Below are 16,034 nucleotides of genomic sequence, written 5' to 3' on the forward strand. Positions count from 1 at the left end.
GGAAAAATGACAAACAGGTAGAATTTTTTTCCTATGACTTGTTATACATTTGGTTAAAACTGGTCACAAGTGAACATCTGCATCTTTTTCCTTCCCAAATGACTTTAAAAAGCAGCTCAGTGATGCACCAGGGCTATCCCCCACCTCAGGGGTGATCACTGCCCAGCTGTCCAGGAGATATTCTGTTGCATCAATAAATGAAGGTATTTCATGAGCGGACACTTCTGCTATGACCCTGAATGGAGCTCAAGATTCCCCTCCTGTAGATTACATCCTTAAACTGCACTCGACCATGTGAACAAATTCAGTGCAGAGAGGCTGGGATCCTCTTTCCTGGCAGCAGCTGCTGTCTCTGCCATGGGACAGGCTCCACAGGAAGTGGGAACAAGGACAGGCACCTCTTGCACAGACAGCCAATTTCCCTTTCTAGCCCAAGCAAAAAGTGCTCTCCTCAGAGCAAATCACCACCTACATCCTTGGCGTGTCCTCGTGGAGGAGGTGGACCTTGCTCTGGAGGTAAAGGCCTCCTTGTACTGACTGTAGAGAGGGACTCTGTGCTCAGGTCACACAGAGATATCATAACATTAACACTGACAAGAAGACTCTGAGGAGTAAGGAAAGGACTGAGAGCTCCAAGGGGACCTCAAATCCTCACCAGAGCAGGGCTGGCACTGACACATGGCCAGAAAATTATATCCACATTGGTTGGCAGTGGAGAACATCAATAGAAAAATAGACATCCATCAACTGAACAACCATGACAGGGAAGAGATGAGGCAGAAGGGAAGAGATGTGGCATTGAGACAGAGGAATGTTGCCAAGTCAGTTTATTGAACAAGTGGTTCAGGAGCTAAGGAAACAAAGCAGGCTGAAGGGATGTTACTTCATGGGGAAGGTCAGCCCATGGGAAGACATGTGGAAGGGAGTTTGTCTTCCTGGGCTGAAGTCCAGCACAGACTTAGCATTCAGTCAAGCTCATGATGTTGAGAGTTCTCCTGCTTTCCCTGGTGAGAAAAGGAGAGAGGAGAATTAGACATGGCTGATGCCCCTTTCCTCATTTCACTGTCCCAAGCATTGGCTTAGGGTTGACTGGAGATAAAGAACAGTCTTAAAAGCCCAAATATTCCCTTTCATTATCCTCATTTAAGGAAAGATTATTGGTTTCATTCATTTGGTACAATCCAGTTGGTTTGGTGAAGTGATTTCCACACACCCTTGTGAGCTTGTGGAACAGATTGAGGGCTGCTGAAAATCAATAAAATACTTTTAAAGCTAACAAACAGGAGGCCACGTACAGATCACAGAAATGGGCCCTTCTCATTTCCCTTACAATGCAAAAAACCTGTAAATGTCCAGTATATGCCCCAAGCAGTTAGACAGAAGGCATGATTAGACAGCCCTGCATTCACACAGGTGCAGGAATCAATCAGGAAAGGAAAGGTTTCACTCCTATACGTACAGGTAGGCGTTGCAGAAAGCACATCTGTTGCTGTATGTTTTGCCATCAGAGCCACAGTGGGGCATGAATTCCATGGTGCACATAACAGAGACTTCTTTGAAGTCCTTGCAAAGGGCCTGCACACAGAAGGTAGGGATTGAGTCCTTGTGCCTGAGATCAAACTGTGACCCCGCCCCAGCATAAGGAATGACACCCCAGTGAGAAATGAAACCGGCTGTAACATCATCATAACCAACTCCAAGAGTCCTCCTGATGGCAGACGTGATCTTGTACTGTTTCTGCTCACTGCCACATCTCTTGCTGTTTTATTGCAGAGCAGTGCGATGGATGTTGGCTGTTTTATGAGTAGTGTGAAATTCCCAGGGGTTCTCCTCAGGTGTGCACAGCACCATCACCTGATTTGTAGCCCAGAGCAGAAGACAGTCCCCCAGGAGTGTAACAGACACTGAATTTCATTCTTCATTCCCATCCTTTCCCACTCACCCTTGTAGTATCCTCTTCACAGGGCCCGTTCTTTCTCTTGCCAAGGTTGGTCCGATGCTCCCTGGAGGAAGGAGAGATTGTTATTAACCACAGCCTTCCCTGTTACAGCCAGACAGCAAGAACAAACCTCACTCCCATGGAGTCACAGACATTTCCAGATTCCCCAGCCCAGCACTAACAAAAACCTGCCCTCACAGACCAGACGCTGTCCCCCCTTGTGCACCCCTCTGTGGGGCTGAACACCCCTATCAAACACTGAGGAAGGCAAGCAGGAAAACGGGGGCAGACAGACAGAATCCTTTCAGCAAAGGTTTCAGAGAGAGCCCTTGCAGATCACCCAGCTCGCACAGAGCCAAACAGGGAGGAAGAGGAGCACTCACAGGTTGTGGGCACACAGGGAGGAAGAGGAGCACTCACAGGTTGTGGGCACACAGGGAGGAAGAGGAGCACTCACAGGCTGTGGGAACACAGGGAGGAAGAGGAGCACTCACATGTGCTGGGCACACAGGGAGGAAGAGGAGCACTCACAGGTTGTGGGCACACAGGGAGGAAGAGGAGCACTCACAGGTTGTGGGCACACAGGGAGGAAGAGGAGCACTCACAGGTTGTGGGCACACAGGGAGGAAGAGGAGCACTCACATGTGCTGGGCACACAGGGAGGAAGAGGAGCACTCACAGGTTGTGGGCACACAGGGAGGAAGAGGAGCACTCACATGTGCTGGGCACACAGGGAGGAAGAGGAGCACTCACATGTGCTGGGCACACAGGGAGGAAGAGGAGCACTCACAGGTTGTGGGCACACAGGGAGGAAGAGGAGCACTCACATGTGCTGGGCACACAGGGAGGAAGAGGAGCACTCACAGGCTGTGGGCACACAGGGAGGAAGAGGAGCATTCACAGGCTGTGGGCACACAGGGAGGAAGAGGAGCATTCACAGGTTGTGGGAACACAGGGAGGAAGAGGAGCATTCACAGGCTGTGGGCACACAGGGAGGAAGAGGAGCACTCACAGGTTGTGGGAACACAGGGTGCACTCGCTGGCGTAGGTGACACCATCAGTGCCACACACAGGGTCATAGATCATGGTGCAGGCCATCAGCTCCCTGCCATCCTCCATCGTGTTCCTGGGGAACCGGCTGCAGTTCAGCTGGGGAAAACAAGGACAGCAAAGGCTCTGCCACGGCTCTGCTCTGTGCAAGGGAGCCCCCAACACATCCCCCCTGCTTATGCCTCTGCCAAATGACAAATTGTGGTTATATATTAACTCATTCTTCATGGAAAACCAGCAATTTCCTTTCACAGCCTTCCCTGGAGAAGACTGAATCAAGGCTGGAAGGTAGACATTACTCATTGAGCCCTGCATTCATCACTATGCCCCTATACCTTACTGAACCCACCAGGATATTACAAAAGGCAGCTCAGAAATAATCTGTAAATCAAAATGGCACAATTTATGCACTTCCTGCAAGGGGGCTGGCTGTGACCAAGGTGTTTTTCAAGGCCCACAAGAATGGAGGGAGATGTGCTGACAGGTCTTTTGTTGCAATGGGATGGTTCCCAGTGTTGAGAGCTGCCAGCAGGACTGACAGCAGTGGAAGCTGATTTACGTCAGCTGAGGAGCTGGCCTTGTGTTTTAGCACTCCCAGTTTCTCCAGTGTGAACTCCTCATTCCTGATTTATGTATCTCAACCGGCCTGAGCACAGAGCGTACTCGGGAAACAAAGGAATGACATTTCATAGTTTGTTTGTATAGAAATGAAATATCTGACTCGGGATGTTGACTCTTTCAAACACATGCTAATGAGGTGGCTTTGTTCTTCTATTCCCCAGTGAGAGTAAATGGTTTAGAGCTGGCCAAATATAGCTAATCTGGTATTTTTACATGATTCATGTTGGTATATATTAGATTACATTGAATTTACCAAAAAAAAAAAACAACAAACCAACCTACACCAAACCAAAAACCAGAGGTGGGTTTGAATCCCCTGATACCTTAGGTATCAGCATTCAAAACACAGGCAATTTTCTAATCTTTGCAAAACATCCTTTTGTAAAACATAAGCATTGAGAGAGCACTGGGTTCCCTGGGCCCTCTGCATCCCCTGCCCATATTGCCAAAACATTCTGCTAAGTTCCTGCAGCAGCTATGACTGAGTGCTGTGGGAAAAGGATTCTCTGTGTAAAGTCTTTAATCATTTATCATCTCCCTGTCTCATAACTCAACCCTCACCTGTCCTCTCCTCTTTCTTTCCCTGATATTGTGCAGGAAGTGCACAATGTTCCTGCTCATGGGAGGGTGATATTCACCCACAGAAGGAAGGGCAGCACAAGTGGAGGCTACGCCCCCCAAGCCACCCAGCATTTGCTCAGGTTGTGCAGTTGGCACCTGCTCAAACTCTTCCTTTCCTTCGGGTGTCACTTACCTGGGGAGGTTCCTCTACGCACCTTCCGTCGTGCTTCTTGGCAACCTGGGTTCCATATTCGCTGGAAGAGAAAGCAGAGTTAAGAATGCTCAGCAAATACCCCAGTGTGGCTCTCGGGGGGGTCCTGCAGGGCTCACATGTTGTGGGCACACAGGGCGCAGTCGTTGCTGTAGGTGACGCCGTCGGTGCCGCAGATCTCGCGCAGGATGAAGGGACAGGCCCCGATGGCCTCTCCGGATTTGGCCCCGCTCAGGTACGTGCTGCAGTCAACCTGGGCAGGTAAAACAGCAACCATGGTCACTTTTGGGGTCAGAGTCCCCTCTGCAGTCTGCCTGTCACAGCACAACACCTAATGAATGACATGCACACACTGAGATGTCTAAGGTAAAAAAGGGGCAGCTTATTTCCGAACTCCGATATTTATAGAACTTAACAAGTGACCATGGATTGAAGGATGAAATTGCCACCTCTCCAACCACACTGGTCAAACTAAAAGTCTATCAATTCTCTCTTCCTCCAGAAAAGAATGCAAAACAATCATTATTTACATGAAAAGCATGTGAGAAACTGCATTAGAAAAATGTAAACCTCAGAAGGCTTGGAAGAACTTAGAAGAACAGGGCAACAGTCTGCCCACTCTGATCTTCTTGATTTTAGAGGTTTTTGTCAGGGGAAAATCAGAGGGTTTTTAAAGTTTAGACTTGCATTAGAAATTAATTATCTAATTGTAGTTCTGTGTTTTCTGCTAGCAGAGGGAACAGCTGGTAAAAGAGATTATTCTGCTAGATCAGAACATACACAAGTTTTAAATCCAGCATTCATAAAATCATAAAGATTGGAAAAGACCTCTAAAATCATCAAGCTCAACCATTAATCCAGAACCCCATGTTCACCATATGTCCAAGTTCCACTTCCACATGCCCTTTGATCAGCTCCAAGAAATAGCTGAAGAGAATTCCACCAATTCTCTGGTCAGCCTGTTCCAATTACTGACAAGACTTTCACTGAAGATGTTTTTCCCTCTGATTTCTAAACTAAACATACCCTAACTCAGCCTGAGGAACCTGATTTAAAGTGTTTGACATTGAGTGCAGCTTGACACAGTTTACTATACCCAAGATTTTGTTACAGCATTTCCAAGAGCAGCAAGTGTTTCACCAACTTCTGTTGCAAAAATATTTACCATATATAAAATCTAATGGTTAAATATTTGAAGATCAATAGACAAACACCTATTGGAAATCACTCTACATTAGCTAAGCATCACTGACACTTCATTGTCATTTTTCACAGTCTCCCCAATGCACTGTCTCTTATTATCCATATTTCCCATGTGGTCCAAGAACAAATTAAAGCAAAGACCACATTTTAACATGCCTTTTCTACAGAAAATATATTGCAGTCCCTCAGGATGCATGAAATTATTTTTGGTGCTTCAGAGCTGCTCTGCATAAGCAGAATAAATGTGTTGGGATATTATCAGCACATATTGTAACTGTGCAGGATAATAAAGCTATTTCTGTACACATACCTGAGAGCAGATTTGTCCTGGCTGACCAGAGTACAAGGATTTTTTTAACCTGCCTGTCTAGTGCAATGGAAATCCTAGCACTGAATAAATACACAGATATCTAACACAGCTCTCTGCCTCTTCTCCTACTGTGCTAAAATGGGCTGCATGGCTCTTGGGCTGCCTCTGATGATTTCTGTTCAGAGATTGGCAGTACTGGGACATTTTGTTTCTGAAGTCCCGGCCTGAGCTCATCCTCTCTTTCCCTCCTGTACAGCACACTGTCAGCTGTGAGCAGCTGAGGAGAAGCACAGCATCAGCATGAGCCCTGTGCACCATCCCTGGGTGCACTGAGCCCAGCCAGGACCTTCTGGGCACTGCAGAGAGACTGAATGGTGCTTATTTAACAGCTAAAAGAACACTTACAGGAGTGCTTTCCTCCTTGCACCTTCCATCGTGGCTTTTCTTAACATCAGTTCCATATTGTCTGAAAGGGAGAGGTTGGGGTCAGCACACTCACCACCTGAGCCGTGGGACACCCAGTTGCCACAGATAACAAACCAAACCCATAACCACTATATGATAAAGGAGGCATCTGATTGCCTCATGAACCAGCTTCTCCCCATCACTAGAAAATGTAATTCTAAGTGCTAACAGACCAGTCAGTTCTCCTCATTATGTGATATATAACAACTCCATTCATTCTTTCTTCTGCCCAAATACCTCAGTCCCATCCACTTTTTCTCCTGCCTAAATATCCCAGCCCTCACAGAGTGCTCAGGTTGAGAGCTGGCTCACCCACACTCCCCCAAGGAGCAAAAAGAGCATCAGGGAACAAAATCCAGGTGACAAGGCCTTCAGAGGAGCACAGATAGATTAGTACCAAAAGAAAAGCCATCTGGAGCACTAACCCTGGCTTGCCACTCCAGAAGAGAGTCCTGTTGCAATACTCACACGTTGTGGGCGCAGATGCTGCAGTCGTTGTCATAAGTGAACCCGTCTGTGCCGCACACCGGGAGCAGGATCCTGGGGCACCTCACCAGGTCTTTGCCACCCTTCACCTTTCTGGCTGGGAATTTGCTGCAGTCAAGCTACAAAAAAGCAGCAGCATCAAAGGTGAGGAAGACCTTGTTCTCCAATTAAAAAAAAAATCCATCATGACCTCCTGCCGTGTCTCTAACAGCACCAGTGCCACAACTCAGTTCTTACTAAACCAGGCTGAGTCAGCTCTGCCTGAACCCTCTCACATGGGGGAACTACACAGCACTGTGTGCAAAGTGCCAAATCCCTGGCTTAAGCACCTTGGTCAGTCCCCACTAGAAGATATGTCAGAAAAGAAAAAAAAAATTTAAAACATGGCCCCTTTTTAATTGCGCAGTGAAAGAAATTGGACTTTGCATTTGAAGGGCATCATCAAAGGAAGATCAAAGCCCAAAGTGAATGACTTCCACATTTGTGTGTTAGCATGTCCTACACAGCAGCTGTACATTCCAATCAAAATTTCAGGTGTGCTCCACATGTCAGAGTATGTCCCCACCCCAAAGGCTGTTGCAGGTGTGCATTCATCATGAGGACTGTGCATAACTCTCATCCAGCCCATCTGCCAGAGCTCCTGGGCAAGCAGGGCCCAGAGGACACCTGCCTCAGGATAGGTGGGATTTGTCAGCATCCTCAACACAAGGAGCTGACAAGACTTTATAGACAGGTGGAGAAAGCCAAACCTCAGGTCAGCTCAATTTCAGAGTAGATGTCACCTCAGGGAACCTTTGAGTTGATGCAGCTAAGAGGAGTAACCATATACTGAACACTTACTTCATCAGTCTTCTCTCTGCATTGTCCACCGTGCTTTTTGCCAACATGGGTCCTTTTCTCCCTGGAAGAGGGAAACAAAATAAATGCTTAACCTCTTGGTCAAAGTCATGAGCAAAATGAAGCAAACTGTGGCTTCAGACTTTTAAAAAGTGTTCAGAATTGCTAATTCACTCATTACCAAGCCCATCTCACCTTCTTACAATGTGCAATTTAAAGCAATATTCTGAATCGTTCCTTCCTCTGCCCAGCCCACAGACTCATCCAAGGAGATGCCTTATGACTCTTTGTGAGCACACAGAAGGCACCAGAAAGAAACTCAAGGCAAACCCAAAACCATCCCATTTCTAAGAGACTTGAAGAAATAGGCAGGATCAGAAATGCAGCAGGACAGGTCTCAAGACTGCCCAGCAGTGCTGGGCACCCAGAGGAGCACTCAGGGCAGGGCACTCACGCGTTGAGGGCGCAGATCGCGCACTCGTTGTCGTAGGTGGTGCCATCTGTGCCACAAACTGGGTTCAGGTCCCTTGGACAGAATACCAGGGTTTTTCCATCTTCGGTGGTTTTTGTTCGGTACCTGCTGCAGTCAACCTGGCAAAATAAGGACAGATCACTCTGGAGGAGCCCTTGCTATGCAAGAAATTTGGATCAAAAACTTTTTGTTCTGTATTTCAGCCTCAACTGTTTCTGTAACAGAACAAAGCCCTGTTACACTGAAGCTAAACTTCCAATAAGAAATTACACTTCTGAATATTATCCTAGTTCTCCAGGAGTCAAGAAAAAGGACTGTCTTGGAGAAGAGATCCTTCAGGCACAAGAACATGTGCTAAACTTTTGGTCTTGTCTCATTAAAAAAAAAAAAATCTTGATTTTTAGTAAGAAACATTTTTCAACAGCTGGATATCTGAATAATACTGTTTCAGTTTGTGTTGGTTTTCTCCACACTTTTCCAACTCTGTGATTACTTCTCACATCAGATTCCCTGTAGTTCAGTACAGGATTTGAAAGGATAGGAAAGAATAGTTATCTACCTGTTGGAGAATGGACTTCCTACATCCCAGAATTTTAGTGCTAAAATACAGAAGCTTCTCCTTCTGAGGCATCAGCCTGTTGGCCTCAGACAAAGATACAATAATCTATGCTCTATAAATATTTATGGTTAGGGCTCTTATGAGTCTCACTACATCTGTGAATACAACCAGCATGGGAGTTTTGAATCCCTACTGCTGAGGGTGGAAACACTTGTGGTCTCCAGAGAGAAAACTGCCGACCTGCACAGCATGTTGGCCAGAGAAATCTTCTGTCCCTCCACCTCCTCCTGGGGACACAAGTCAGCTCCTCATCTTATATCCATCTCCTTCCTCTTTCCTCAGTTTGGTGTGGTAAGCATGGGGTGACCTTCTCTCTGGAGCAAAGAGGATGCCAAATCCACCCCCACCAGGCAGAAAAGCAAATAATGGACTGGACCCTTGTACAATTTGTCCTATGGACCTCTTTCAGCTTCCTAGCAAAATCTGTGAGGTCCTCAGGATTTTATCAGCAGCCCTAAGAGATGGATTTTTGACTTATATTGCACTTACAGCAACAGATTCCTTGCAGGGCCCTTCATGTATTTTGGTAACGTTGGTGTTATGTTCTCTGAAAGGAAGAAAAGCTTTGGTTAGGGAGCATTGAGAATTACTTTCCCCATGACCCTGCAGCCACTGGGACAGCAAAGCAGGGTCCTACCCTCCCTGTGGGACATTACAACTGCCTGAATTCTCTGAATGTGCCCTGCAGATGGCAGCTGCTAACAGTACAGATATTCCCCTCTCCCATGGGAATTAAGTGTTAGGAATAATTAGGTGTTACAAGCAACACTTTGATCTGTTCATGTCTCTGCTCTGCAACTTTTTGTGATTCCCTTAATGAGCACAGACAAAGAAATGGGGAAGAAAACTCAAGTTGGCTGAAGAATCATGAGAAGCCAGAAACAAGGAGACATACAGAGACACCTGCCTTGAAACTGGTATTTTACAGAGGTGCTTCTGAGAGCCTCAACCTGCTGATTATCCAGAAGAACATTCCATGCACACAACTTACGCATTGTAGGCACAGATCCCACACTCATTGTCATAAGTGAAGCTGTCTGAGCCACAGACTGGTTTCATTATCCTTGGACACGCTACCAGGACGTGATCATCTACCACAGCTCTACGGTAATTATTGCAATCAACCTGTAAAAATAGCAGGAATAGAGAGAGAAAAAAACCCACACTTTTTTGATATGAAATATAACACTCTTACATAGCCTTCTCACTCTCCCTCAGCCTTTGGGGACAAATCCAGCATCAAACCAATTTCACTATCAAAAGCAGAAACCAGAAATTCTGTGGGAATTCTCTCCCAATAAAAACAAAAACAAATGGGATATTAAGAAGGACTGTGATTTGGGTTTTGTGAGGTCCTTCGTAGGGTCCTACTGGAGGTATCCAGGTGGTGAGATCCAACCTTCAGCCAACGCATTACTTTCATTTTATTCCCAATTAGACAGGTTTGAAGTCTGAAGTAGAAAATAACAGAGATGGTATCAGATAACCTATAAAAACCCTCTCAGCTTTAGTTATCACCAGATTTTATATTGGGCTGTGCAGACCAGCTGTGCACATCCTGTCTCACATTTGCATGGTGTTTGAGTTGTCCCCATTACAGACTTTGTCTTACCACAACAGGTTTTGGGTCGCATTCTCCATCGTGCTCCTTCTCCACGCTGGCGCTGTGCTGCCTGGAAGGAAGCAGAGCTATGTCAGGGATCAAGGAACAGCATCACCTCAAGGCTGGTGCTGTTGTCACCCAGCTGCAGAGGCACATGCTCCTCATCCCTGGGGTACAAAGCTGCCACCCCTGCCCCTGTGGGGTTCCCAGCCAGACTCACATGTTGAAGTGGCACATCACACACTCGTTGGGGTACGTGTTGCCATCGGTGCCACACACTGGATCGAAGTTCCTTGGGCAACCCATCCTGGATGACACATCCTTGCTAATGCCACTGTACTTGCTGCAGTCAATCTGTGGAAGCAGCTCAGAATCAGCCCCGATTTTGTAATGAAACCCCCCAGCATCCTCCCACCACCACCATGCCTGCAGCTGCTGCTGGGAGGCAAATTAGAGCCATTATTGGGAATCTGCTCAGGCAATCAGGAGGAGGGAATCTTCCCTACAGAAATTTCTGATTATGCACTTCTGCCGGGGTCCAGGGAGGCAGGCTGGCTGTGGGTGAGACAGTGCCTAATGAAGGCAGTGGTAACTGGGAGCCCCTCGGCTCTGCAGCGGATCCTTCCAGATCGTGCTGCACTCCAGAGAGTTCTGGGAGGCTCCTAGCTGCGTGGGAGGAACCTGCAGACAAATCCACAGCTCAGGCCCTGCTGGTTTTCTCTCTGTGATATAGGTAGAGACATTTATGCAAGGAAATCTTTGCGCCTTGCTGTATGGAAGCAATTATCAGAGTCACGGTGTTTGATGTTTTCGAGCGTGTCATCCTAAGACAGTTTTCCTCACAAGGAGGCAAGCTACTGCCTTTGGCTGGGAGTAACTAAATTATGCCTAAGAGTTAATATAATAAGAGTGTACAATTACTTCTTGTTTTTTCATTTTATTTAATGAACCGAAAATATTGCAAAAAATGGGGATCTTTTACTTTCTCGTGAAATTGGAAATGTCGTTCAACCATGCACTGGGAAATATTATTTTAACTGCAAAGATTTCACTAGGTTTAACCCATGTGCTGGGTAGCTACATACTGCTTCTACTTTACCAGAAGCCTGAACAGAACATAACAAATAGATGTGTAGCTCACCTGAACTCCAAAGGCAGTACCTAAAATAAAAAAATGGAGACAGAAGAAAAACCCCAAATTATTAATATGCAGAGAACACATATGTAAATATTTTCATGAAACAAGTAAATTCAGTGATTAGTTAACACTCACTTATTTTCTTTAGGAAAACATGGAGTTTTACAACATTCCAGTAAACGGCCATAGAATGTATTAAAAGTTAGTAAATACAGTTTTGTTGTATTTCTGAGGGGAGATGAACCTTGTGAGAGCACATATATTTATCCATTCCTAAAATGTTACAGGTAAGTGATACAGTCTATACTCTTGGATTTTAATCTCTCCTAAGAGACTTTTATGTTTCAAAACTTTCAAAAGTTTGGACGTGCATGTTCAAGACAATTATTGCCACCAGCACTGTCCATCTCCAAATACATCATTCTCAGTTACCAGGAGTAGCACAGTAAATTCCCAGTGCAATGAGAGTTTACTCTTCAACCTAGAGGTTGAAGTTTGCATCTATATTGCTCACATGGGTAATAATGCCATTTTTACAGTTTTATTTTGCCTGTATACACAGGACTGCCACGTGCAAGTCCCTACCCTGCACTAGAACTGCTCCTACAAACCAAGAAGATAACAGCTGTATGGTGTTTGCTGAAACCTCAATCTTGAAACCTAATTTCCCTGCTGTGCTCTCTCAGGAAGGTTATTTCTTCATGGAACAAGGCTTTCCTCCATGTTGCAAGACCCAAAGGCTTTTACTGAAATGAAAACTCAACTCTGACTCTGCCAGATCGATCTTTGCAGTACCCCAGTGAATACTCACCCAAGCAGCAGCAAAGGGCAAGAGCTGCCCTCACCAAAAGTCCTGTCACCTTCATGGCAGCCAGGGACACCCCTCCAGTGCAGCCTGCCTGCTCTCTGTGCGGGAGAGGAAGATTGCAGGGAGGAGCAGGAATATATAGCACACCACGCTATCAAGTGGTCCCACCTCATTAGGTAATGCTCCCAGCCTGTCATCACCACTCAAAGCCAAAAACGTGTTTACCCAGCTCTGGTTGTCTGGCTAATGATTGATACAAGGCTGTGTGCCAGGAAGGGGATTTCGTGTGCCTCGAGGTGAGCGGGGACCTGCCAGGACCCCTCTGCTCCCGCACGCTCTGCCCAGCCTGGGCTGCCCCTCATCCTAGGCTCACATCTCCCCTGTGCCCACCTAAATGCAATTAGGACTTTCTCCTCAGCTATAATTTTCAACTGAGCAGCCAACTGATAGCCAAACCCCCCGTTATTTAACCTCAGAGGGAGGTTTTGTACTCTTCACCGCTGTATTTCAGCCCAGTTTGAGCCCAGGCAATTTGAGCCCAGAAGGTCACCCTGTGCTCTGCAGGAGGAATCCTGCTCTTCTCATGTTTAAAAAACTCAGCAATGCTCTGCTGTACGTGCCAACTTTTCCTGTAATACAGCAAGGAGCAAAAATACTAAGTTTGGTCCTAAAAATCCATCTTTTTTGGCTGTTCACTGAAAACTATCATGGCACCTTCTGCTCATCTGCTACCACCTCCCTCATGGCCAGTGCCTGACCCACCTCACTGAGCCTAAGTGACACCATCCCCCAGGGCAGCAGGCCAAATGCCTTTAATGTCTGCACAGACTAGATGTACTGTACTTCCTTTACCTAGGAAGTCAGCCAACTTTGCAGAGATTGGTATTAGCCCACGCATGGTTTGCTTCCTGAAAATTCACTGTGTACGTTATCTCTTTACGCTTTATATCTTCAGTTTTCTTCAAATATCTCCTCAAGGTTTGCCCACTATTCAGGTAATGGAACTTAGATTGGCCTTGAATGCTTTTTTGTCCTTTATGTAAGCAGATTTTTGGCAATTCTTTGGATTAATCTCAATTGCAGGCTCCTCAGATGGGAATCCTAAATTCTCCAAATCTCTCACTAACTTATCATTTTTCAAATTCTGTATTTGGTAATCAAAATCCTTGCTTGCAGATCTATTTTTTGACACAATTTAAACAGAGCAAGCTTGTGTTGAATCATCAGAGTTTTATTTTCCAAGAGAAGGAAAATTCCAACATCTTTCTCACTTGAAAAGCAAATCCACAACAACACAATTTTAGGGATTACCTAGTGGAAAAATATTTGCTTTCATATACAGGAGCTCTGCTAATATTAGTACTTTGCAGTGTGCATCTGCAAAACTAAAACTTCTCCAAATGCCAACGTTTCCTGCTCTGCTAGGAACACGAGGGATGGCGTCCCTGTTCATATTCCTCATTTTCATTCCTTCCCCCAATGCTCTGCCCTGTGTTTCCTGACCTTTCCCTTATCTCAGTTCCACCAAGTGTCCAGGACTCCAGACCTTGGCTACAAGGACCCCTTCTCATCCCGATTACAATATCCATCTCCCAGGGCTTATTCCAGCCAAGGCCAGGATCCATTAATGCTTCCTGGCAGTGGAAAATGATTCCTGACAACTTAATTGCCAGGCTCTGTAAAAGCTGTCATGGTCAAGCAAACTCCTGCCAATGTCCACAGCGATGACACCTGAACCCTATCGGAAAGGAGATATTATTTGCAAACCAAATCTGCAGTTAAAGTGGATTGACTCAGCATGTTCTGTCAAGAGCAAAGTAATTCTCTTCCAACCAAGCTATTAAATTTGGGAAGTAGTTTGCAATAGGAGACAGAGTAAAGGGACAGAAGAGCAAACACCTGTCGAGGATCTAGAGAAGGGATTTGGATTTAGAAAACACTGCAGCTACAGCACGTGCTTGCTGTCCCCTGCGTCAGCTGAGGCACACAGAGCTCAGCTCTGGGCTCCTGCCTTGTGCACAAGGAAGATCCATGCTGTGACCCTACCAGTGAGCTGCCAGCTTCACAGAGAGTGATCCAGCAAAGCTTTTTCCACCAGGAATTAGGAACTTTTCCCTTAGGACAGAGCCTTTCAGGAGCAGAGAGGCAGGTGCAGAACATTCCACCCACGCTGGACAGGGAGACCTTTGGTTGCATTTACACCCTTCTGCTTGTGCAACTCCCACTTGCAGCGATGCTGTGTTGACATCTACCTGTTTATTTTCCTTTGCTGCAAATCCCACCTGGCTGAGCAGCCCAGGACAGGAGCACTCCACCCCTTTCTTCTGCTGCCTCTCCAGGTTACCTCTGGTCCCAGCGGTGACTCATCTGTTTCCATCTCTGCAGAATCTCACTGACACAGGCTAAGAAAGGAAGCAACCCCTTTGAGAAAAGAAGGCAACAAAGCAAACTCATCTTTTCTTCAGAAATATGTGCAGAAATTGTTCGTGCTTCCCACCCTCAAACCACGGGAGTGGTTGTTACTACACCCAGGACTAAGTGTTTCTTTTGAGACCTTCTACATCAAGGGTCTGTATTCTTAATTTTCAAACAGTTGCATCTTGTTTTTAGTGAACAACTTACATGGAGTTACTCACCCTTCATGCAAAGGAAAGCACTGGAAGTTTTTGTGCTGCAGTGGGCAGAATGAGAGATCTTGCAGCAGAATAGAGCAGGGAGATCCCAAAGAAATTGCCTGAAGAGCTCCCTGTAGTAGGGAGAGCCTTGCAGGGAAAGACAGATGTTCTAACAGCTGCCAAACAGAAGCCCTAGAAAGAGAAAAGAGAGAGGCCCATTCATGAGTCCCCAGGGTGAAAGCAGATGGGCCATGGAGCAGAAATTATGATAATCAGGACAAATAACATTGAAATCCCCAGGTACCCATAGCAGAAGTTGTGTGGTGGGACTAAGCATCACAGGGATGTAGGGAGAGCCAGAAAATAGAGCTCTGCAGCAGAGCCAGAGGAGCTTCCCTGCACAAACAGCATCAAGTTCTCCATGTCACAATTCACCGAGTTCTTAAAGGAGCAAATGCCCCTAAACTGCAGGATTTCCAGTACTGTCTGCTGTGGCAGCCTGAAAAAGATGCCCTGGGCAGAGCACACCATGGAGCCATGCCAGGGCTCTCCCTCAGTGTGGCTGGGGAGCTGCTGGGCAGAGCTCCCAGGCTCCAAATGGACAGAGGACTGAAAAATACCACAGGGAGTTCAAGGTCTACTGAGGCATCTGCCAGAGTCAACAGTCCTCACTCTCTACCAAGAGCAGCACTTGTGTGCCCTGAAAAGTTGCATAAGCTCCTGACACCTTCTATGAAAAAAGAAGGAAAAAATACTAAGGCACTTAAGGTTCCTGCAGAGGGCATTTTAGCTCAAAATCCAATGGCATTGAGAGGCTGGAGACCAAAGTCAGTTCATAATGCCAGTTCTGCAAAACCTCAGGAACTGCTGTGAACCACATGGGGTCTGTGGTTATTGGCAAGCAACACCCTTAATAAAGTGTAATTTACAGCAAACCCAAGAGTCTCCAGAGCTCTGGTACCTTTCCAGTTTCATAGAGGACTGGCTTGGCCTCGTTACCATTTTAAAGGGGAACACAAAGGGCAACCAGGAGCATACAGAAAAGAAAAAGTGGTAAATCTCCAGCACCTCATGAGCCTTCACCTCCTCCTGCCCA

General features: G+C 46.3%; 1 protein-coding gene across 1 annotated transcript; it reads right to left on the reverse strand.

Annotated features, from left to right (window-relative positions):
- Positions 1-810: 810 nt before the first annotated feature.
- On the reverse strand, positions 811-12,488 carry LOC131564700 (ovoinhibitor-like). The gene is made up of 16 exons (XM_058815246.1): positions 12,327-12,488; positions 11,519-11,538; positions 10,598-10,731; positions 10,387-10,447; positions 9,766-9,899; positions 9,264-9,321; positions 8,138-8,274; positions 7,687-7,747; positions 6,829-6,965; positions 6,301-6,361; positions 4,502-4,635; positions 4,365-4,425; positions 2,952-3,088; positions 1,943-2,003; positions 1,460-1,575; positions 811-1,004 (listed from the first exon to the last, which is right to left on the reverse strand). The coding sequence occupies exons 1-16, from the start codon at positions 12,379-12,381 to the stop codon at positions 959-961; spliced, it is 1,413 nt and encodes a 470-aa protein (XP_058671229.1). The 5' UTR covers positions 12,382-12,488; the 3' UTR covers positions 811-958.
- Between the last annotated feature and the right edge of the window lie 3,546 nt (positions 12,489-16,034).

This window comes from Ammospiza caudacuta, chromosome 16 (assembly GCF_027887145.1).
Source record: "Ammospiza caudacuta isolate bAmmCau1 chromosome 16, bAmmCau1.pri, whole genome shotgun sequence".
In the NCBI taxonomy this organism is placed as follows: Eukaryota; Metazoa; Chordata; class Aves; order Passeriformes; family Passerellidae; genus Ammospiza; species Ammospiza caudacuta.